Source organism: Monodelphis domestica, chromosome 4, assembly GCF_027887165.1.
Source record: "Monodelphis domestica isolate mMonDom1 chromosome 4, mMonDom1.pri, whole genome shotgun sequence".
NCBI lineage: Eukaryota > Metazoa > Chordata > Mammalia > Didelphimorphia > Didelphidae > Monodelphis > Monodelphis domestica.
In genome coordinates this window covers 86,883,203-86,900,944 of record NC_077230.1, presented here as the reverse complement: position 1 = coordinate 86,900,944, position 17,742 = coordinate 86,883,203, and the positions used below count along the sequence as shown (strand labels likewise).

At 35.9% G+C, this 17,742-nt stretch overlaps 1 protein-coding gene across 3 annotated transcripts in view; it reads left to right on the top strand.

Moving 5' to 3' along the window:
- MIX23 (mitochondrial matrix import factor 23) overlaps positions 1-12,349 on the top strand; it is a 32,092-nt gene extending 19,743 nt beyond the window's left edge. For all 3 annotated transcript variants that reach the window (XM_007493782.3, XM_016433499.2, XM_007493783.3), the window contains 3 exons: positions 5,061-5,207; positions 8,268-8,327; positions 12,052-12,349. In XM_007493782.3, coding sequence (XP_007493844.1) covers positions 5,061-5,207; positions 8,268-8,327; positions 12,052-12,102 — 258 coding nt within the window. In that variant the 3' untranslated portion in view covers positions 12,103-12,349. The remainder of the gene's footprint in view (positions 1-5,060; positions 5,208-8,267; positions 8,328-12,051) is intronic.
- Positions 12,350-17,742: the final 5,393 nt, after the last annotated feature.

Here is a 17,742-nt window from a genome sequence, read left to right as displayed (position 1 = left end):
TTATTTCAAATGGATTTTAAAAAACAGAAACATATTAATTGTTTTTTTAAAAAGATTGGTTGAGGGGGCAGCTGGGTAGCTCAGTGGATTGAGAGCCAGGCCTAGAGATGGGAGGTCCTAGGTTCAAATCTGGCCTCAGACACTTCCCAGCTGTGTGACCCTGGGCAAGTCACTTGACCCCCATTGCCTAGTCCTTACCACTCTTCTGCCTTGGAACCAATACACAGTATTGACTCCAAGACGGAAGGTAAGGGTTTTTATAAAAAGATTGGTTGAACAAAGGTTCCAAAGTAGTAAATGTTTGGGAACTAGAAGAAGGCTGATCCTACATATCCTAAAAAGAAAATTGTATAATTGAAAATCCGTTACCCTAAAAAAAGAACTACATTTCCTGGGAGCCCACTTCCTGTCATTACGTATTTCCTGTAAATGGGGTAAATATTGAGTGGGAGGTCATTCCCCTCCCTCTTTGGCATGATGACATCGAGATTGGTGGCAGTGGTGAGTGGGGATTTTGAAATGGATTGATCAGCCATGGGCATGTAGTCTTTATTTTGTATCCTCTTCATTCCTTGATTTCTACTGATCATTAATAAACCTCCTGAAATATAATATTTTATTGAGATTTAATTTTAACTTTTACATTGATGGAAACCACTAGTTGAACGAGAACTTCTCAATTTTTTAAAGATAGCCTAGATAAATTTTAAGCCACGTTTCTCCTGCCAAAGCTTTTCTCCCACCCACCTACCCTCTCTTTGGAGCTGCTGCCTTGTTCTTTCCCTACTTTTTTCCTGGTCGCCCTCCCTACAGACCTGGCTGTTTTCAGTTTGAGGACTCTTGCCCATCTGCTTGAGCCCGTGTTTATGTTCCTCATTCCTTGATGCTGCCTATCCTGCTTGCTCCTAGTCCTGCTCTGACTTTGGCCTCAGTCTTGACTTCGTTCCTACTGGTAGCTGCCACTGTATCTTCAGAACTCACAAACTTGGAGCTGCTCTCAGGGCATTGGTAAAAACCAGGGTTTATTTTCCTTAGGCAATGATTAGCTTCCTAACTCCCTTTCCACCTGGCTGGGGAAACGAGTGTTTAACTCAGGGGGAAGGGAAGAAGGAAGTTACTTTTCCAAAAAGGAAGTAAATTACAAGCATGGTGTACACTATGAAAGAGCAATACCTTGCCTATTTCAAATAGCCTCAATATAAAGTTCAGGAGTGCACTGATCCTTTCACTTATCTTGCCTGGATTCAGGGGGAAAATTCATCTCCCTACAACCCTTTGCCATTTGGGCCTGCCCAGTCTCTAAGACTCATCCAGGTTGAGATTCCTCAAACCCATGTTCTCCCTCACTATGGGAAATATCACAGGTCTGACAAAAGGAATTTGAATGGATAGAGAAAGGAACTTTAAAGAGACTGGAGGTGAAAATCTTAAGCCTTTTTAAACTCCATTGTTTTATGAAAGTCTCTGTATTTTATTGTATTTTGCTGATTGTCTGATTTAAGATTTCATTTTGTTTTAAGTTCATACATTAATGTATTCGATACTATTCTGTTACACTGAATCAGTTTAATCTGCTGTTTTAACTATTAGATATGTTCTGTTACTTTTCCCCTATAACTACTGAACAAAATATTGTAAAATATTGTAAAAACCCATAATAAAAAACAGCCTTTTCTTCCATTTTGACTTTGTAAATTGTCACATAGATGATAAATAGACTTCATCAAAACTGGTTACAAAAGAAATTTTTTTCAGCAACTCTGACTGATCATTTTGCCTACCTCTGAGTTATTTGTAACACGAGGTAAAGGGTCCATTTTATTTTATTAGCTGAAGTGAAGTACAATTATAATTCACTACCTCCCGAATTTGTAAAAATGTGAATGGATGGGACATAGCAGTTTCATACTGGAGCTGGGAAGTTGATCCCAGGGCATGGTACCCCTGGATGGCTCCCAAGAGGGAGCATCTCTCATTTGTAACTCTTCAGTTTAATTTAGTTCCATAGAACAATCTAGACTTCTTAGTAATGTTCTAGACCCAAATAAGTTGTACTTTGTTTAAAAATATCTCAACCAAGGTTGAAAGATTTACTATGCCTGAAAAACCTGACAAGTATCCATTAGCTTTAAATGTCATACAGCTGACTCATGTAAAATATGGTAGTGAGTTTATTTGCTAAGTCATTAAATGGGCTATTATAACTTTAGGGATTTTGATACTTCTTGAATGTGCATTACCTGTTGTACTATTGTTCTTTATAAAAACTGTTACCTTGTAAACAGTGGATCATGTTTTTGCTTGTATGTGCAATATACTATTTCAGTTTTATTTTTTCTCTCCCTTTTGTATTTGAAGCACATGTCAACAATATTGAGAAGATTTTTCTTTAACATTTTTGATTTTGCAGTAATATAAGTTTAAAATACATTTGCCCTGATGTCAATGCATACCCAAAAAGCTTTAGACTATAAAAATTATGCCATTGATTGTTTAAAAAAAAATTATGGGACTTTGCTTAATGATTCTGTCAGATTCCAGGAGAAGGGAATACAAAGAGAGCCATTACACAGTGCCAAAGAAGCACAAAACTACTTGTATAGTGCCAGTAGATCAAAGGTCACAAGGTCAAAGAGACCAAACCAATCCTATGTGGATTGATGACATTCTACACAAAGAGCACAAGGACTTAAATGTGTGAGACTCGAGGTTGTGGCTGTTTAACATGTGTTAAATGCAGGCCTTCCTTGTACCACTCACTAAAATATATGACATCGATTATTCTGGCTCCATCCTGGCTCCCATTTGCTCCTATAATCTAGTCCCTTTTCTCTCATATTATGGAAACTTCTGTAGTCTTGGCTGCAAATGGATAAGTGAAATATTACTGCATTTTGTCCTGCAGACTTGTAAGATAGAAATCACTTTAATTGGGCCTGATTCAAGGACCTTGTATAGGTTTATTTTCCTTTACTTAAAATTTTTATACATAAGACATTGATAGTCTATATTTTATCCAGAAGTTATTTTTTCTCTTTTATTTGGATTTTCTTTTTTGATGTTTTTTATTTCTCTTGTCAATTGATTCATATACCTCATAACTCAGCCATGCATCCCCAAGTGATTCCTATGTTTTTCAACACCCTCTTCAGGGGGAGAATGAATAATTATTTTAAAATGCAAAGTTTAAATTTTTTAAAGAATAATTTTAGGATAAGTAACATGCTACCTCTCGAATCCATAAAGTGAACTGTTTGGAGAAGGTACCATGAAGATGCCTCCACAGACCACACACTGCATCAGAAGATCCAGAGTGAACTTTGGGATGTGGTGATTTGAACTGTGTGGGGTTGAATGCATTTATTTTGTATGGGTACTCATGCCAAAGGGGATTGCCTCCTAACTGGCTTTTTGTCAATGCACCTAGAAATCATTGGTTTTGTTCTTTTCCCTTTTATCCTCAAATTACTGCAATTTAAAAGTTGATTATGTTAAATGATCAAATTGGGGAGACTAGCCCCCCAAATCAATCATCAGGGGGAATGTATAATTGAAAATCTGTTACCCTAAAAATGAACTACATTTGTTGGGAGCCCACTGACTTCTTGTCATTATGTACTTCCTGTAGACAGGATAAATATTGAGTAGGTGGTCCTGGTTGCCCTCTTGGGTGTACAGCAAGTGTGGTAATAGTGGTGAGTGGGGATTTTGAAATGGCTAATCAGCCAAGGGCACATGGTCTTTCTTTTGTATACTCTTTATTCCTTGATTTCTAATGATCTAATGATAATAATAAATCCCTTAAAATATATATATTTTTGTTATTGAGATCTAATTTTAACTTTTACAAAATGCTGTAATTTTTTGCTGTCTTTATCCCACTTAAGGGTTAGAGAAGCACTGGCATAAAACAATGACCAAAAAGCAGTAAGTGAAAAATTGAGCCCCAAAATGGTGTGTGAGTGGGAGTGGAGAACCCAATTCAAATTTGATGGATAAATGTGTAATAATTTCTTTTGTCTGGTCTTGAATACTATTTCTTTGTTTTTCTCAAAAAATGTCTTCATTCTGATTTCAAAACTATTTGCAGAAAACTGGATATAGGACTTCATTCTACCAGTCATTGAGATCTTTTCATCTTCCTTAGGTTTTCTTTTTAAACCACCTCAAATCTAGTTGTTTAGACCTTTAGTGGGGTTGAATTGCTTATCATGGCAAGCCTGTTGGCCTTCACAATTTTTTTTATCTGGGGGCATTGTATCAGTATCCAATTGCCCCCATCTGGTTGGGAACGGCCAAGGTAATCCTGCAGATGTTTTATATAAGTGCTACACTCCTAGGTGATATGCCATTTATGACTTGATTTTACATAAACCTAGGCAGAGAAGCAGGATAAAGAGCTGTCTTGTGAGGAGGTCAGAGTTCAATCCTCACCTGACACAGAGTGTGCAAGTCACTAATCTCCCAGTGCCCCCAGGCAGCTAACTAAGAGTATAAATTGCAGAACAGTTGAGATGCATATTGTTAACTTCCTTACAGTAAAATAATAATAATAAGCTTAGACACTGAACCCTAAGAACTATTCGTCATGACACAAAGTTCCACCAAGGGAAGAAAAAATCAAAAAATTTAAGATAATAGGAAGTAGGGGATAATATCGTGAAGTGTGGCCTAGCAGAATCTTTTAAATATCTCTTACTCCTCTCTATCCCTCTTCCCCCAACCCAAACAAGAGAAAATTATACAAAAAGAATTAGATGGAAAGAAAGGAGAGAAATGAATGCAGGGTAATCAAAGGAAAAAAAATATGAAAAAGAAAGGCAGAGCAAGGAAGAGAAGATAGAAACAAATTGTATAGAAACAGTTATTGTTTTTTCTCAGCCTTTGATTATTGTAGATCATCAGAACTTCCACATTTTTAATAATTGATCTTTTCTATTTATTAATATAATAGTTTCAGCAAATTTTTCTATACTATAAAATTAAGTTTTAGAATTTTGGTTTCTTATTGTCTTTAAATGTAAAGATGTTTTTAATTTTTCTGTTTCTTTTTCTTTTAGTTGATGGAAGCTCATGCTAGCAGGGAAAAAGTAATAAAAAACTGCATAGCTCAGACATCAGCAGTAGTAAAGGCTCTTCAGGAACGGAGAGAGAAGGACTCAAATGATTTAACATTATTAAAGCAAATTAGAAAAGAGCAGACAAAGGTAAGTAGAAACACAGTTGTATTTTTTCCGTTTAATGCATTTTAATTTCCATTAATAAATGTAAGCCTATAATGTAAATGAAAAAAGAAAACAAAGTACTCCAAGGTTTTAAACCCATAATCTTTGAAAACAACTAAGCATTATAAAAAAGTGATTGTGAATGATTGTGTATGTGAAGTTATGTCTCTGATGTTTATTTATCTATCACCTAAAGCAGTGGTTCATAAAGTATGGTCTGGTAATCCTTTGGGGTCCTCACCACACTTTGGAAGTGAAGTCAAAACTATTTTCATAACACTTGGACATTCTAGCTTCTGAAATAATAGCTATAAACCACATAAACAAAAGCTTTTTTGGAGGTCCTCAATAATTTTTAAGGATATAAAGGAGTCTCAAGACAAAAAATATCATAACTGCTTATCTAAAGAAATAGAATCCGTGTATGTTAACTTTAATAAATTGTTAACAAAGTTGCCCTGTGTATTAACATCAATTTTGTTGTTATTTACTGTTACCTACATAGTTGGTTATGACTATGTATTTTGGTCTTTTAGTTGTTCTTCATATTCATTATTTCTTATAGAGCAATTGCATCATACTATATAAATTTGTTCAACCCTTCCCCCAGATATAGGTTCATAATTTGTTTTCAGTTTTTTTGTTTTACAAATAGTGCTGATAGAAATGTTTTTATACAGATAAATCTTTTCCCTCCATCTATTATGTCCTTAAGATACAAACTTAATAATGAGATTGGTAGGCCAAAAGACGGGAACATTTCAGTAATTTGTGGTACAATTCTATATTACTTTATGAAAAAATTGAAACTGCTTAGAGCATCATCTACAATATATTAGAATGCAGATTTTTCTGCAAACATCAGCATTGGATTTTATCATTTGCTTTCTATTGTTTGGTGAGTATAAGGCATTATCTCAAGACTTTTGTAATTCTTTCAAATTATTAGTGCACTTACCATTTTGTAATACTTTTTAAGAAATGTTTTTCAAAGATCAACTTATCGTAAAGAAATTGAAAATTTCTTAACATTTCATAGATTCTTAAAGCTGGAACTGACCATGCCTATTATCCAGGTATTTTACCTAGTTATTGACTCCTTCATTTTGGGTTCCTAATCTCTTCTTTGGTTCAGGTCAAACCTACCTGGACCTGGAGACCAATTTTGGTCCTTGGCAAGAGTATGTAAGGAGGCTCTCTACCTTATAAACCCTTTGGTTTACTATTTATTAAGTTCATTCTTGGGTTTAGTGTCCCATATTTGTTAAGTAGACTTGTGTTACCTAGAGCTTGATTTCTGGTCGCTCAGATTCTCTGGCCTATGTTTCTGTTCTCTGTCTCAGCTAGTTCTGTTACTCCAAGTCAGCTTCCTTCCAATCTGGAAAAAATTCCTGGTCCCTTAAGCAAGGCTATCCTATTGCCAACTAGGTCCCTGCATGAAGCTTGAGTCTTCAAAGTAGTCTTTTATCAGTTGTCTACCCATTTGTGTATAAATAGCCAACTGGTGGTACAGGCAGGGGCATAAATTAAATAAAAATTAATAAATATAAAAATAATAAAATAATGGGTGATGCAGCTAGCTCCCTCTAGTGTTGTTGATTTGAAGAATTTTCCAAGATACTAATGTGTAGGTTCCTCATTGTATCCTCAAGCACAGCAGCATTTAAAAAAAATAATATTGGAATATATCACATAGGTTTGCTTAATCCCCGTTGGTGATGGAGAATGGGTCAGATAATCTATTCATGTTGAAGCAACCAAGCATACCATAATAAAATTTGTTAATTGAGAATAGCTAGTCTTACTTTAAAGATGTCTATTTCTAGGTATATTAATAATATACATTAATAAAATTTTTGTGTTTTCTTTATGATTTTTTTTTAAGGGACTAAAATATCATTAGGACAGGGAAATCTTGGTGAGAAAACCCCCTCTGACCATTACACATCAATAAATACTTTGCTGTTAAGATTTAGTTGCCTGGGGCACTGAGAGATTAAATAATAATTACATCATACAGCATAACAAATATCAGTTTTTCAGAGAACTTTGGAAATATGTGGGTGATGGGATAAGGAAAGCAGAAGCAAAAAAATAACTATCAGTAAAGAGAACACTGAATGGTAATACAATTCAGATCTAATGCAATGAACAGCATAGGTACAAAATTATGAAAGGTAAAAGCACATGTGCTCTGTCTGAAGTAGTAAACTACAAAAAATGGGATGTGATGTACTATTAGTTATTATAACCTGTTTTTAGGTAATTTGCTTAATTGTTTAATCACTTCAGATTAAAATATATCAATAATGTTTATATTATATGATCAGGAATTTGTGAATGGCCTCATGAATTTAATTAAATTATTACACTCAGCCTTCTATCATAATTGATCTAAGCTAGCTAACAAGATAATATTGTTGTGTCACATAGTGGCACTGACTAGCTAGCTGGTTGGTTTTTTAAAATTGCTACACTTTTCACGTGAGGTGCATTGACCCCAGAGCCTAGACCAGTGTTGGTGAAGGTTTCCAAGTTCATGTGCCCAAACCTCAACTTCAAGCTGCCTGTGAGCCCCCAGCATTACCCTAGAGAGTGGAGGGAGGAAGTGCTCACCTTGGGCAACTGGACAGAAGGGTGGAGCATGCAAAAAAAAATTACCTTGGGCCCTAGGAAGAGGGGGAATGGAGCAGCTCCTCCACCCCACACCCCACCCCTGCTGGCTTGGCAAGCATACTAATAATTTGCCAACACTGGCCTAGATCGTACATTTATTGCTATAATCTTACTGTCTACCAACTTCATCCTAGCCATAGCAGTAGTCTACTTGTATGATCTCTTCTAACCATTTCAGTGATAAAATGTCTGCTAAAAGGGAAGAAATGATATTAGTAAATATAGTAACATTAACTAGGTAATAGGAACACTTAAAAAACAAGTGCATTGTGTTTTATAAATTAAAAGTAAATATATTCCTTGATTTTGAGGCTTTAATTTTGGTTTTTATAACTATATACCCCTTCCTGGTTTTCTTTCCTACAGTTGAAATGGATGCAGTCAGAACTGAATGTTGAAGAAGTAGTAAATGACCGAAGCTGGAAGGTACCACACAAAACAATCTTTGACCTGTTTGTTCTGTTTTATTTGCTTTCATTTGTTGACAGTTCTCTATTTAGTCTGGCTTGATTACAAAATAGGGGGAATGAATTGACACAGCAAAAACAAAGAGAGAGATACATTGAAGAAGAGCCTGGTTCCTCCAAGGATATGAACAAAAGCTGTCATTTTTAATCTTTCTCAACATCTTTAAACCCTTACCTTCAATCTTAGAATCAATACTAGGTATTGGTCCCAAGATAGAAGAGTGGTAAGGGCTAGGCAATGGGACTTAAGTGACTTGCCCAGGTTCACACAGCTGGGAAGTGTCTGAGGTCAGATTTGAACCTAGGACTTCCTGTCTCTAGGCCTGGCTTTCAATCCACTGAGCCATCCAGCTGCTCCCCTTTCTCAACATCTTAATGGAGTCAGTATTGTTTAGGAGTTGAGTTCAGATAAGTCCGAAAAACATTTTTACAGCAGTTGTTATGTGCTGCCAAAAGATATAAGATTATATTCTTGATACATTATCTCTTTTTGGCTGGAAAGGTGTTGCTTATGCAGTATTTCTTTTTGGAGGGGGAAATGGGGATCTGAGACTGGGTCTCCCAATCTCACCAAGACTAGAAGAAGGACAGGGACTACTTCTGAGCCCAACCCCACAGCTAATTATCGTGGAAATTTTGATCCACTCTTGTGGACCTGGACTTTTTCCTTCTTAGGCAGTTCCCAGCTTTTCCCATATTGGTTATGGACACCTGATGGATTTTAGCCCCATTGCTATTCAGAACTCCCATCACACTTAGCTGTGGTACAGAATTTCTGACATTCTTGACACTAATTTTAATTTTACTTAGTAGGGATATTTATTTTATTATGGATATGACTAGCCCCGTGCCTTAGAAACATTTTTGTGATTAGCCCTTTGTCATCCGAGATGTATGACTTTTCCCTAAATTTACTTATATAAATAGTCAAACTTTTATAGCTCCTTATACTGTAAGATATCTGATTACAAAACCTTTATTATAAGCTTTCCCAGTTCGGAGTAATACCAGTTCAAGCCTATCCTTACTAAGGCTCAGAAGTGTTTTTTCACCTGTTTTTGTTGAAAATACCATTTGACATTTATTCAAAAGCTACTTTTAAATGAATTTTTGGAGATTAAATTTTGAGCTTTGGTATATGGATACTGACATTCTCCTTTAGTAAAACTAGCTTTGTTTTCTGAGTCAAAATTATCTCCACTATTATAGCAACTAATTCTTATCCCAATTACCAGAATAGATCTACAGCAGTGAACTTGGAGTGAGAAGACCTGGTTCTAGTCCATCCCTTGTCTCTTAAAGAAACCTTGGGCAAATCATATAACCTCTTTTTTGTCTCAGTTTCATGGACCTTTTCTTAGAATAATTTTTTTAAATATATAAAGTAAATAGGATTGCCAAGGAAACAAAATGTTGTTATTATACATATTGAAATAATTATAATATTTTTTTAAATTGACAGGACCCCCCCCCCAAAAAAAAAAAACTGTTAGAATAAATTATCTCTAATTTTCCTTCCTTAGAACTCTGATATTCTGTGATTAAAGAGCTAAAGACTTGGGGGCAAAAAAATATATATTTTTGGTAAAATGGACTGCAGCATCACATAATAATTCCTATACATCAAAGAGAAGCAGGAAAATAGAACTCTTAAATGCAAGAGCACTCTTAATTCCTACCCCCAACTTATTCTCCCTCTTCTGCCTGAAAAGTACCCTGTGTTTTAGTCAGTCAATCCATAAACATTTATTAAGTGCTTGCTCTTTGTCAAGCGCTGTGCTAAATACTAGATATATAGAAAGGCAAAAAAACCAGCGTCTTTTCAAGAAGCTAAGGAGCTTTCGGGATTGTTAATGTGCAAATAACTGTACAGTACAAACTGTATGCAGGACAAATGAAAGATAATCAATTGGAGGAGGGCACTAGAAAAAGGGAAGATCTGGAAAGGAAGATGTAAGAATCCTAAGCATAGGAGACAGCAGATACCCAGAGTTGGGATATGGAGACTTGTCAGAAGAATAGCAAAGGAAAGAGATATTGCTGTGTCTTAGAGTAAAAAGACTAGAAAGGTAAGAAGTGGCCAGATTATGAAGGGCTTTGAACAACAAATAGAGGATTTTACATTTGATCCTGGAGGTAATAGGGAGCGGTTAGAATGTTTTATGTAAGGATGTTTTATGTAGGCTGCCCACTGGCTAACTACTTCTTTTATGTTTTCTAGTTCCTTTGCTTTTACTATTGAATCCTTTTTTGCTTCTCCTTTTTTTGCCTCTTCTCTTGCCCCTTTTAAGTCTTAGCTTATATTATACTCCTGACACTAGTATCATTTGATTACCTTTGTCATCAAAGATGACCTCCCCAAATTTTCATAGATAAGTAATCACCCTTAAGCCATTTGGATATGAGTCATTTTGTTTACAGTTAGGAAACAGAAGGAAAATTTTAAAAATGTTTAAATGCTTTATTGATAACATAATCTAAAAAAGTCCATTAAATATTTAATACTGTACAAGTACTCATACAGGAAATAAACATTTAAATATCTTTTCTGAATTGTCTGCCAAATGATGGACTGGACAAATAATTTTAAAGGATTTCATGCCCAGAAGAATTGTAGCTTTAGAAAAGTGCTACAAATATTTTTGGTATTAATCAGAACCTGGAAGTGGATTATTATATCAAATTTGTCTAAGTAATGGCATTCATTCTACTTGTATTTTTTCTGTTTTTTTTTTTTTAATTTCACAGGAGATTATCAGAACCATGATAGCCAAATGAGGGCCTTTCAACAGGCATCATACTTTTAAAAAATCTCAGGAGGAAATAAAGCTTCCTAATCTTAAAAATTCTATATTTATATTAATTTTAACTAACATTAAAATTCCACTTGTACAAAATTGTTAGAATGTACTTTTTATTATGTTAACTGAATACATTTTTTTTTTAAACCCTTACCTTCTGTCTTGGAGTCAATACTGTGTATTGGCTCCAAGGCAGAAGAGTGGTAAGGGCTAGGTAATGGGGGTTAAGTGACTTGCCTAGGGTCATACATCTGGGAAGTGTCTGAGGCCAGATTTGAACCTAGGATTTCCTATCTCTAGACCTGACTCTCAATCCACTGAGCCACCCAGCTCCCCCCCGAATAAATTTTTGTATCTAGTTTTATTTTTCCTTAAGAGATATTGACATTCATTACCGTATTTCAGTTGTCTTATAAATGGAAATTTTGTTTTAATTTGGAAAATTTTATTTAATTTAGAATATTTTCTAATGGTTACAAGATTCATATTCTTTCCCTCCCCTCTCCCACTAATCCCCTCCTGTAGCAGACACACAATTCTTCTGGGTTTTACATGTGTCATTAATCAAGACCTATTTCCATATTATTGATATTTGCACCAGGGTGATCAGTTAGATATATCCCCATCAACCCATGTTACAAATGGAAATTACTGACTTCTGCTGGTATTTCTCCTCCCTAACCTCAGTATATTTTTTAAAAATAAAACCAAATCATACAGACTTTGTTAACCAGTTGAAAATAGTCAAGATTTTTTTTTTTTAGTAAGGAAATATCTAAGACTGTGAAACTGGAACAAGACCAGAATTTTTTTTGTTTGTTTGAATTCCTCAGTTTTACAGGGGACAACTCAATGACTTTTGGTTTTGTTTTAAATAACTAGGTATTTAATGAACGCTGTAGAGTTCACTTCAAACCTCCAAAGAAGGAATAAAGAAAGAAGCAATTTCTAAAGGAAATAGTCATACCTAAAAGCTGAGCAAGACAGACACAGGAAGGGCAGGATGCTTAGAAGGATGATTTCTGAGCCAACAGACCAAGACCTTTTTGTTGATTTCAAGCCCACTTCACCAAGACCTCAAGTATAAATAATTCTAATAATTATGGAGAAATCAACTGCTATTTTATACTGAATCTGTGAAAAAAATGTTTTGTAACTATTAAAATAATTTTCAGACTGAGTGTACATATTTTTTATTCCTTTCCCATACTGAAATAGTGAATCTCCTTTAAAGAAACATGAACACAATTTCAGTTGCTGCAGTCCAGTCACTTGTGTTATAACTTCTGTGGGGAAATGGTTAGTAGGATGGAATATTGAGTATCTTTGGGATTTTAAGAGTTGGGTTTTATTTGATGTATTAATTTATCTTTTTATTTTTGCAAGGATTTGTTGGTCATTAATATAAAGAACATTAATTCAAAGTAGTCCTGTAAAACTCAAATTACAGAATGTTGAGGCTTGCAGGTCTTTTTAAGATCATCAAATCCAATTAGAGTATACCTGCTACTTGCAGTGATCTTTGGATAGAGTATTTAAATTCACTGTACGTTTCTTCATTTCATCATGCTATATAAAAGTCAGCTGTTATTAGACCAATTCAATAGGGAATTTTTGTAGGGAAACAGGCCTTGAGAGGCTATAAGTGACTTCTGTAGGTCACTGCTAACATATAGGCAGATAAGCAGCCCTGAAATGGCCTCCTTGACAAGCCCTCACTGAATAACCTCATCTACCTCTAGTGTCAATCAACTCTCACCTGTGGATCTAAGAAATTAGAGCATGTGCAGTGGCCATACCCCAGCAAACTTCCCCAGGCAGTCTGAGCCAGGTTGAGGGTAGCTAATAGACCTTAAACCCAAGTCAGTGAATTAGAGGGATGTCTGCCCTAAGTATATGAAAACTTAACCGCAGTGGAATGGGCAAATGAGAACAATTTGTTCCACTAGCCATGAAAGCAGCTGAAACAGGTGCTGTGGAGTACCTGGAGCTTGGTCAGATATGGAAAATGCCACGGTCATCCACTGCATCCCAGGCCATTGCTAGTGGACTTCAATGACTGGAAGAGAGAGTGTGACCATGACTGTGCAACTCTTCCTCACTTGAATCTAATCTGTGCATAAGTCAAAATATCATTGATCCTCTTCAAAAGGGCAAACGTGGAACTAGTGAATAGCAAAGTTGTGGTTCAAACTTATGTTTTCAGATTTCACATGTAAGTTCTTTCTACTCTGTCAGTGGTATCAAACTCGAATAGGAACTTATCCCTGCCACTGCATATTGACTTAGGAAACCCCAAATTAACATTATGCTGTGCTATGCTTTTATTAAACACCCAATTACATTTTAATCTTGTTCTGGCAGAATTTTGACACTTTTGCTCTGTAATACTCCATTTTGTTTTGATGACATCTCAGTTTTCTTGTCTAATATTGCCTTTTTAAATAGATTTAGAAATTGTTCTGTTTTGGTTGTTCTTGCTGTGACTTTCTGGGTAAAGGAAATAGTAAAATTTAGGTGATGAGGGAAGTTTATGTGATTAAAGGGAAGTAATGCTTCCAAGAGAGTATATAAGGCCTCTAGGTGGCACCCTGGGGAGAGCCCTTGGCTTGAAGTCAGGAAAACCTAAGTTAAAATGCTTTCTTAGATAATTAGATCAACTATCTCATATTGGGCAAGTAACTTTTTCCTGCCTCAGTTCTCTCCCCTCAAATTAGGATATTGGTCTCAGCCTCTGAGGCTCCTCTGTGATCTTATGAATCTCTGGTATTAGATATCAAAAGTCAAAGACAATTGTAACATGATAGAAAGAGCTTCGGTTCTGGAATCAGGACCAGGATTTAAATACTACTTCTAGCCCTTACTCTGCTTGACCTTAAGCTTGTCATTTCCCTTCCCTGGGCTTCAGTTTTGTCATTTGTTTCAAATGAAGGATTGGAGTTGATGGTCTCTGAAATCCCAAATTTAGATTATGGTCCTAACCCAAAAGTCAGCTCTTAAGATTTTAATTAAGTACCTACCATCTACCAGGGACTTGAGATACAAAGACAAAAGCAAATGGATCTATGACCTTAAAAGGCTAGTACTGCAAGAACAATAAACTACACAAAGTAATCTGAGGAGAGATCCCTGGGGGATTACGGAAGATTTTGTGGAGGAATTGGTACCTTGGGAACCAGACTCAGGAAAAGAGAGAGAGAACTATGAAGTGCATTATAGGCATGTCAGTAACCTATGCAAATTTGTAGAAAATGGAATGCCAGGATTCGACAATAGTTCATCTTTTACCTAAAGTATAGAAGTGGTAAAGCAAACAGTAGTAGGAATCTAGGTGCCCAGAAAGATAGATTGAACTTGACTGAACAGCCTTAATTGATGGACTAGAGTTTGTACTCTTCCTTAGAGGAATGGGGTTGAAGGGTTTTGAGGGGCTTTTTAAACCCTTACCTTCCATCTTAGAATCAGTACAATGTATTGATTGCAAGGCAAAAGAGTGGTAAGGGCTGAGCAGTGGAAGCTAAGTGACTTGCCCTGGGTCATACAGGAAGTATCTGAGGCCAGATTTATTTAAGGAGAAGAGTAACCTGTGCTTTTGGAAGATTATCTTTACAGATGAGTGGGAAATTGACTATTGAGGGGGAAGCCTGGGAAGAAGGAAAACCAGCCTATTTAATGCCAATGGGAAGTGATAAGCACTTGAAATAGCCTGGTTGCTATATGGGAGGGTGGAGTAGGATGGAAATATTTGGAAGTGTAACAAGTTTGGGCACCTGATTAGATAGAACAGAATATATTAGAACTGTGAAACATCCCCTGGGCCTTGAGGGCTTTCTTTCAGTATTGATCATCAAGTGTTCTAGTTGTCAATCACCACATTCCACATCTTCACTTCTGGGCAAGTTCTCTCAACTAATGGACCTTCTGGTGTGCCTTTCAGGAATGATCCTGGGTAATTGAGGCAGTTGCCAATTTGGCAGCCTAGTATATTGTCTCAGAAACTGGCCCTTTTCTTAAAAGTAATTACCTAAAACTTGTGTAAAAGAAAAACCTAAAATAAAACTTAAACCCCCCCCCCCCCAATTAACATGTAAGTCGTTTCCAACTTTTTTTAAAAAAGAATTTTGAATCCTGAATTCTTTCTCCTTCCCCTACCCCATTGAGATAGCAAGCAATCTCATCTAGATTCTACATGTGTAATCTTGTAAAATATTTTTCCATAGTAATCCTTTTGTGAAAGGAAACCAGAACAAAAGAAAGTGAAAAAAATTTGCTTTGGTCTGAATCCAAACTCCATTAGTTCTTTTCTCTGGAAGCAGATGGCTTTTTTTTTTTAATCTATCCTTTGGGATTGTTTTAAATTATTGTATTGCTGAAAATAGCAAAAGTTATTCACAGTTCTTCATTGTATAGTATTCCTGTTCTGCTTATTTCACTGCTTCAGTTTGCATAAATCTTTCCAAATTTTTCCTGTTTGTCATTTTTTTCTTTTTTTTTAAACCCTTGCCTTCCATCTTGGAATCAATACTGTGTATTGGCTCCAAGGCAGAAGAGTGGTAAGGGCTAGGCAATGGGGGTTAAGTGACTTGCCCAGGGTCACACAGCTGGGAAGTATGTGAGACCAGATTTGAACCCAGGACCTCCCATCTCTAGTCCTGGCTCTCAATACACTGAGCTACCTAGTTGCCTCCCTGTTTGTCATTTCTTACAGCACAATAGAATTCCATTATAATCCTATACTATAACTCACTCAACCATTGCCCAATTAATGGGTGTCCCCTCGCTTGCCAATTTTTTTTTGCCCCCACAAAAAGATCTTCTCTAAATATTTTTTTATATGTAAGTCCTTCCCCTTTTTGTTTTGTTAATCTTTGGGATACAAACCTAGTAATGGTATTGCTGTGTCCAAGGGTATATATGCATTGTTTTATAGCCCTGGAGGCATAGGTCCAAATTGTAGAATGGTTAAATCAGTTCATAACTCCCCAACAGTGAATTAGTGTCTCATTTTTCCCACATCCCCACCAAGTTTTGTCATTTTCTTTTTCTGTTATTCTGTCTATGTCATAGAGTCACAGCCAATTTGATAGATTTGGGGTAGTACCTCAGTTGTTTTAATTTGCATTTCTCTAAGAGTGACAGAATTTTTTTTTCACATCATTATAGAGGGTTTTAATTACTTGAGAACTACCTGTTCATATCCTCTGAATTTATCAACTGGGGGATGACTTGTATTCTCATTCATTTGAGTCATTCTATTTGTTTTTTAAACCCTTATCTTCCATCTTGGTATCAATACTGTGTATTGGTTCCAAGGCAGAAGAGTAGTAAGGGCTAGGCAATGAGGGTTAAGTGACTTGCCCAGGGTCACACAGCTCCAAAGTATCTGAGACCAAATTTGAACCTAAGATCTTCTTTTTTAAGGCCTAGCTCTCACAATCCACTGAGCAACCCAGCTGCCCCAATTTTTCCATGTTTTTGAGAAATGAGACCTTTATTTAGAGAGACTTGTAACAATTATTTGCACTATTATGATTATGGTATATTACTTTATATCCTGTTTCCCCATTTGGTTTCTGACCACCACATCCCCCAATTTGCCCTTGTTTGTATGAGCCTCACCCCTCCTCTCATCATCTATCTCTCCTATTTTTCTTGTATGATAACATAAATTTCTATATGCAATTGATTGTGTGTTCTTCCTTAGTTGAATCCATTCTAATGAGGATAAGGTTCACATCCTCTCCTCCCTAACTCCCCCATCTTCTCCACCACTGTAAAAGCTCTTTTGTACTTTTACGTTCAATAATTTATCCCATTCTATTTTCTCCTTTTCCCTCTTCCCAATGCATTCCTCTTTCTTATACCTTAATTATATTTTTCTATCATCCCATCATATTTATCTCACCCTTGCCTTCTATCTATGTATATTCCCGATTACCTTGATAATGATAAAGTTCTAAGAAGTTACAAGAATCATTTTCCCCATATAGGTGTGTGCACACTTTAACCTTATTGAATGTCTTTTTATTTTTCTTATTTACCTTTTCATGATTCTTTTGAGTCTTGTATTTGAAAGTCATAGTTTTCATTCAGTTCTGTTCTTTTTATTAGTAATGTTTGAAAGCTCTTTATTTCTTTGAATACTCATTTTTTTTCCTTTGAGAGATTATGATAAGTGTTTGGGGGTAAGTGATTTTTGGTTGAAATCTTAGTTCCTTTACCCTCTGGAATACAGTATTTCAGGCCCTCTTACCCTTTACTGTAGATGCTGCTAAGTCTTGTGCCATCCTCAGGGTAGCACCACAATATTTGAATTTTTTTCTTTTTGGCTGCTTGCAGTATTTTCTGCTTAACCTGGGAGTTCTAGAATTTGGCTATGATATCCTCAGGAGTTATCTTTTTGGAGGAGTGATTGGTGGATTCTTTCAATTTCTATTTTCTCCTCTGGTTCTAGACTATCAGGGTAGTTTTCCTTAATAATTTCTTTTTTCTTTCTTTCATTTTTTAAAATTTAGAATATTTTTCCCTGGTTACATGATTCATCATTCCCTCCCTCTTCTCTCCCCCCTCCTG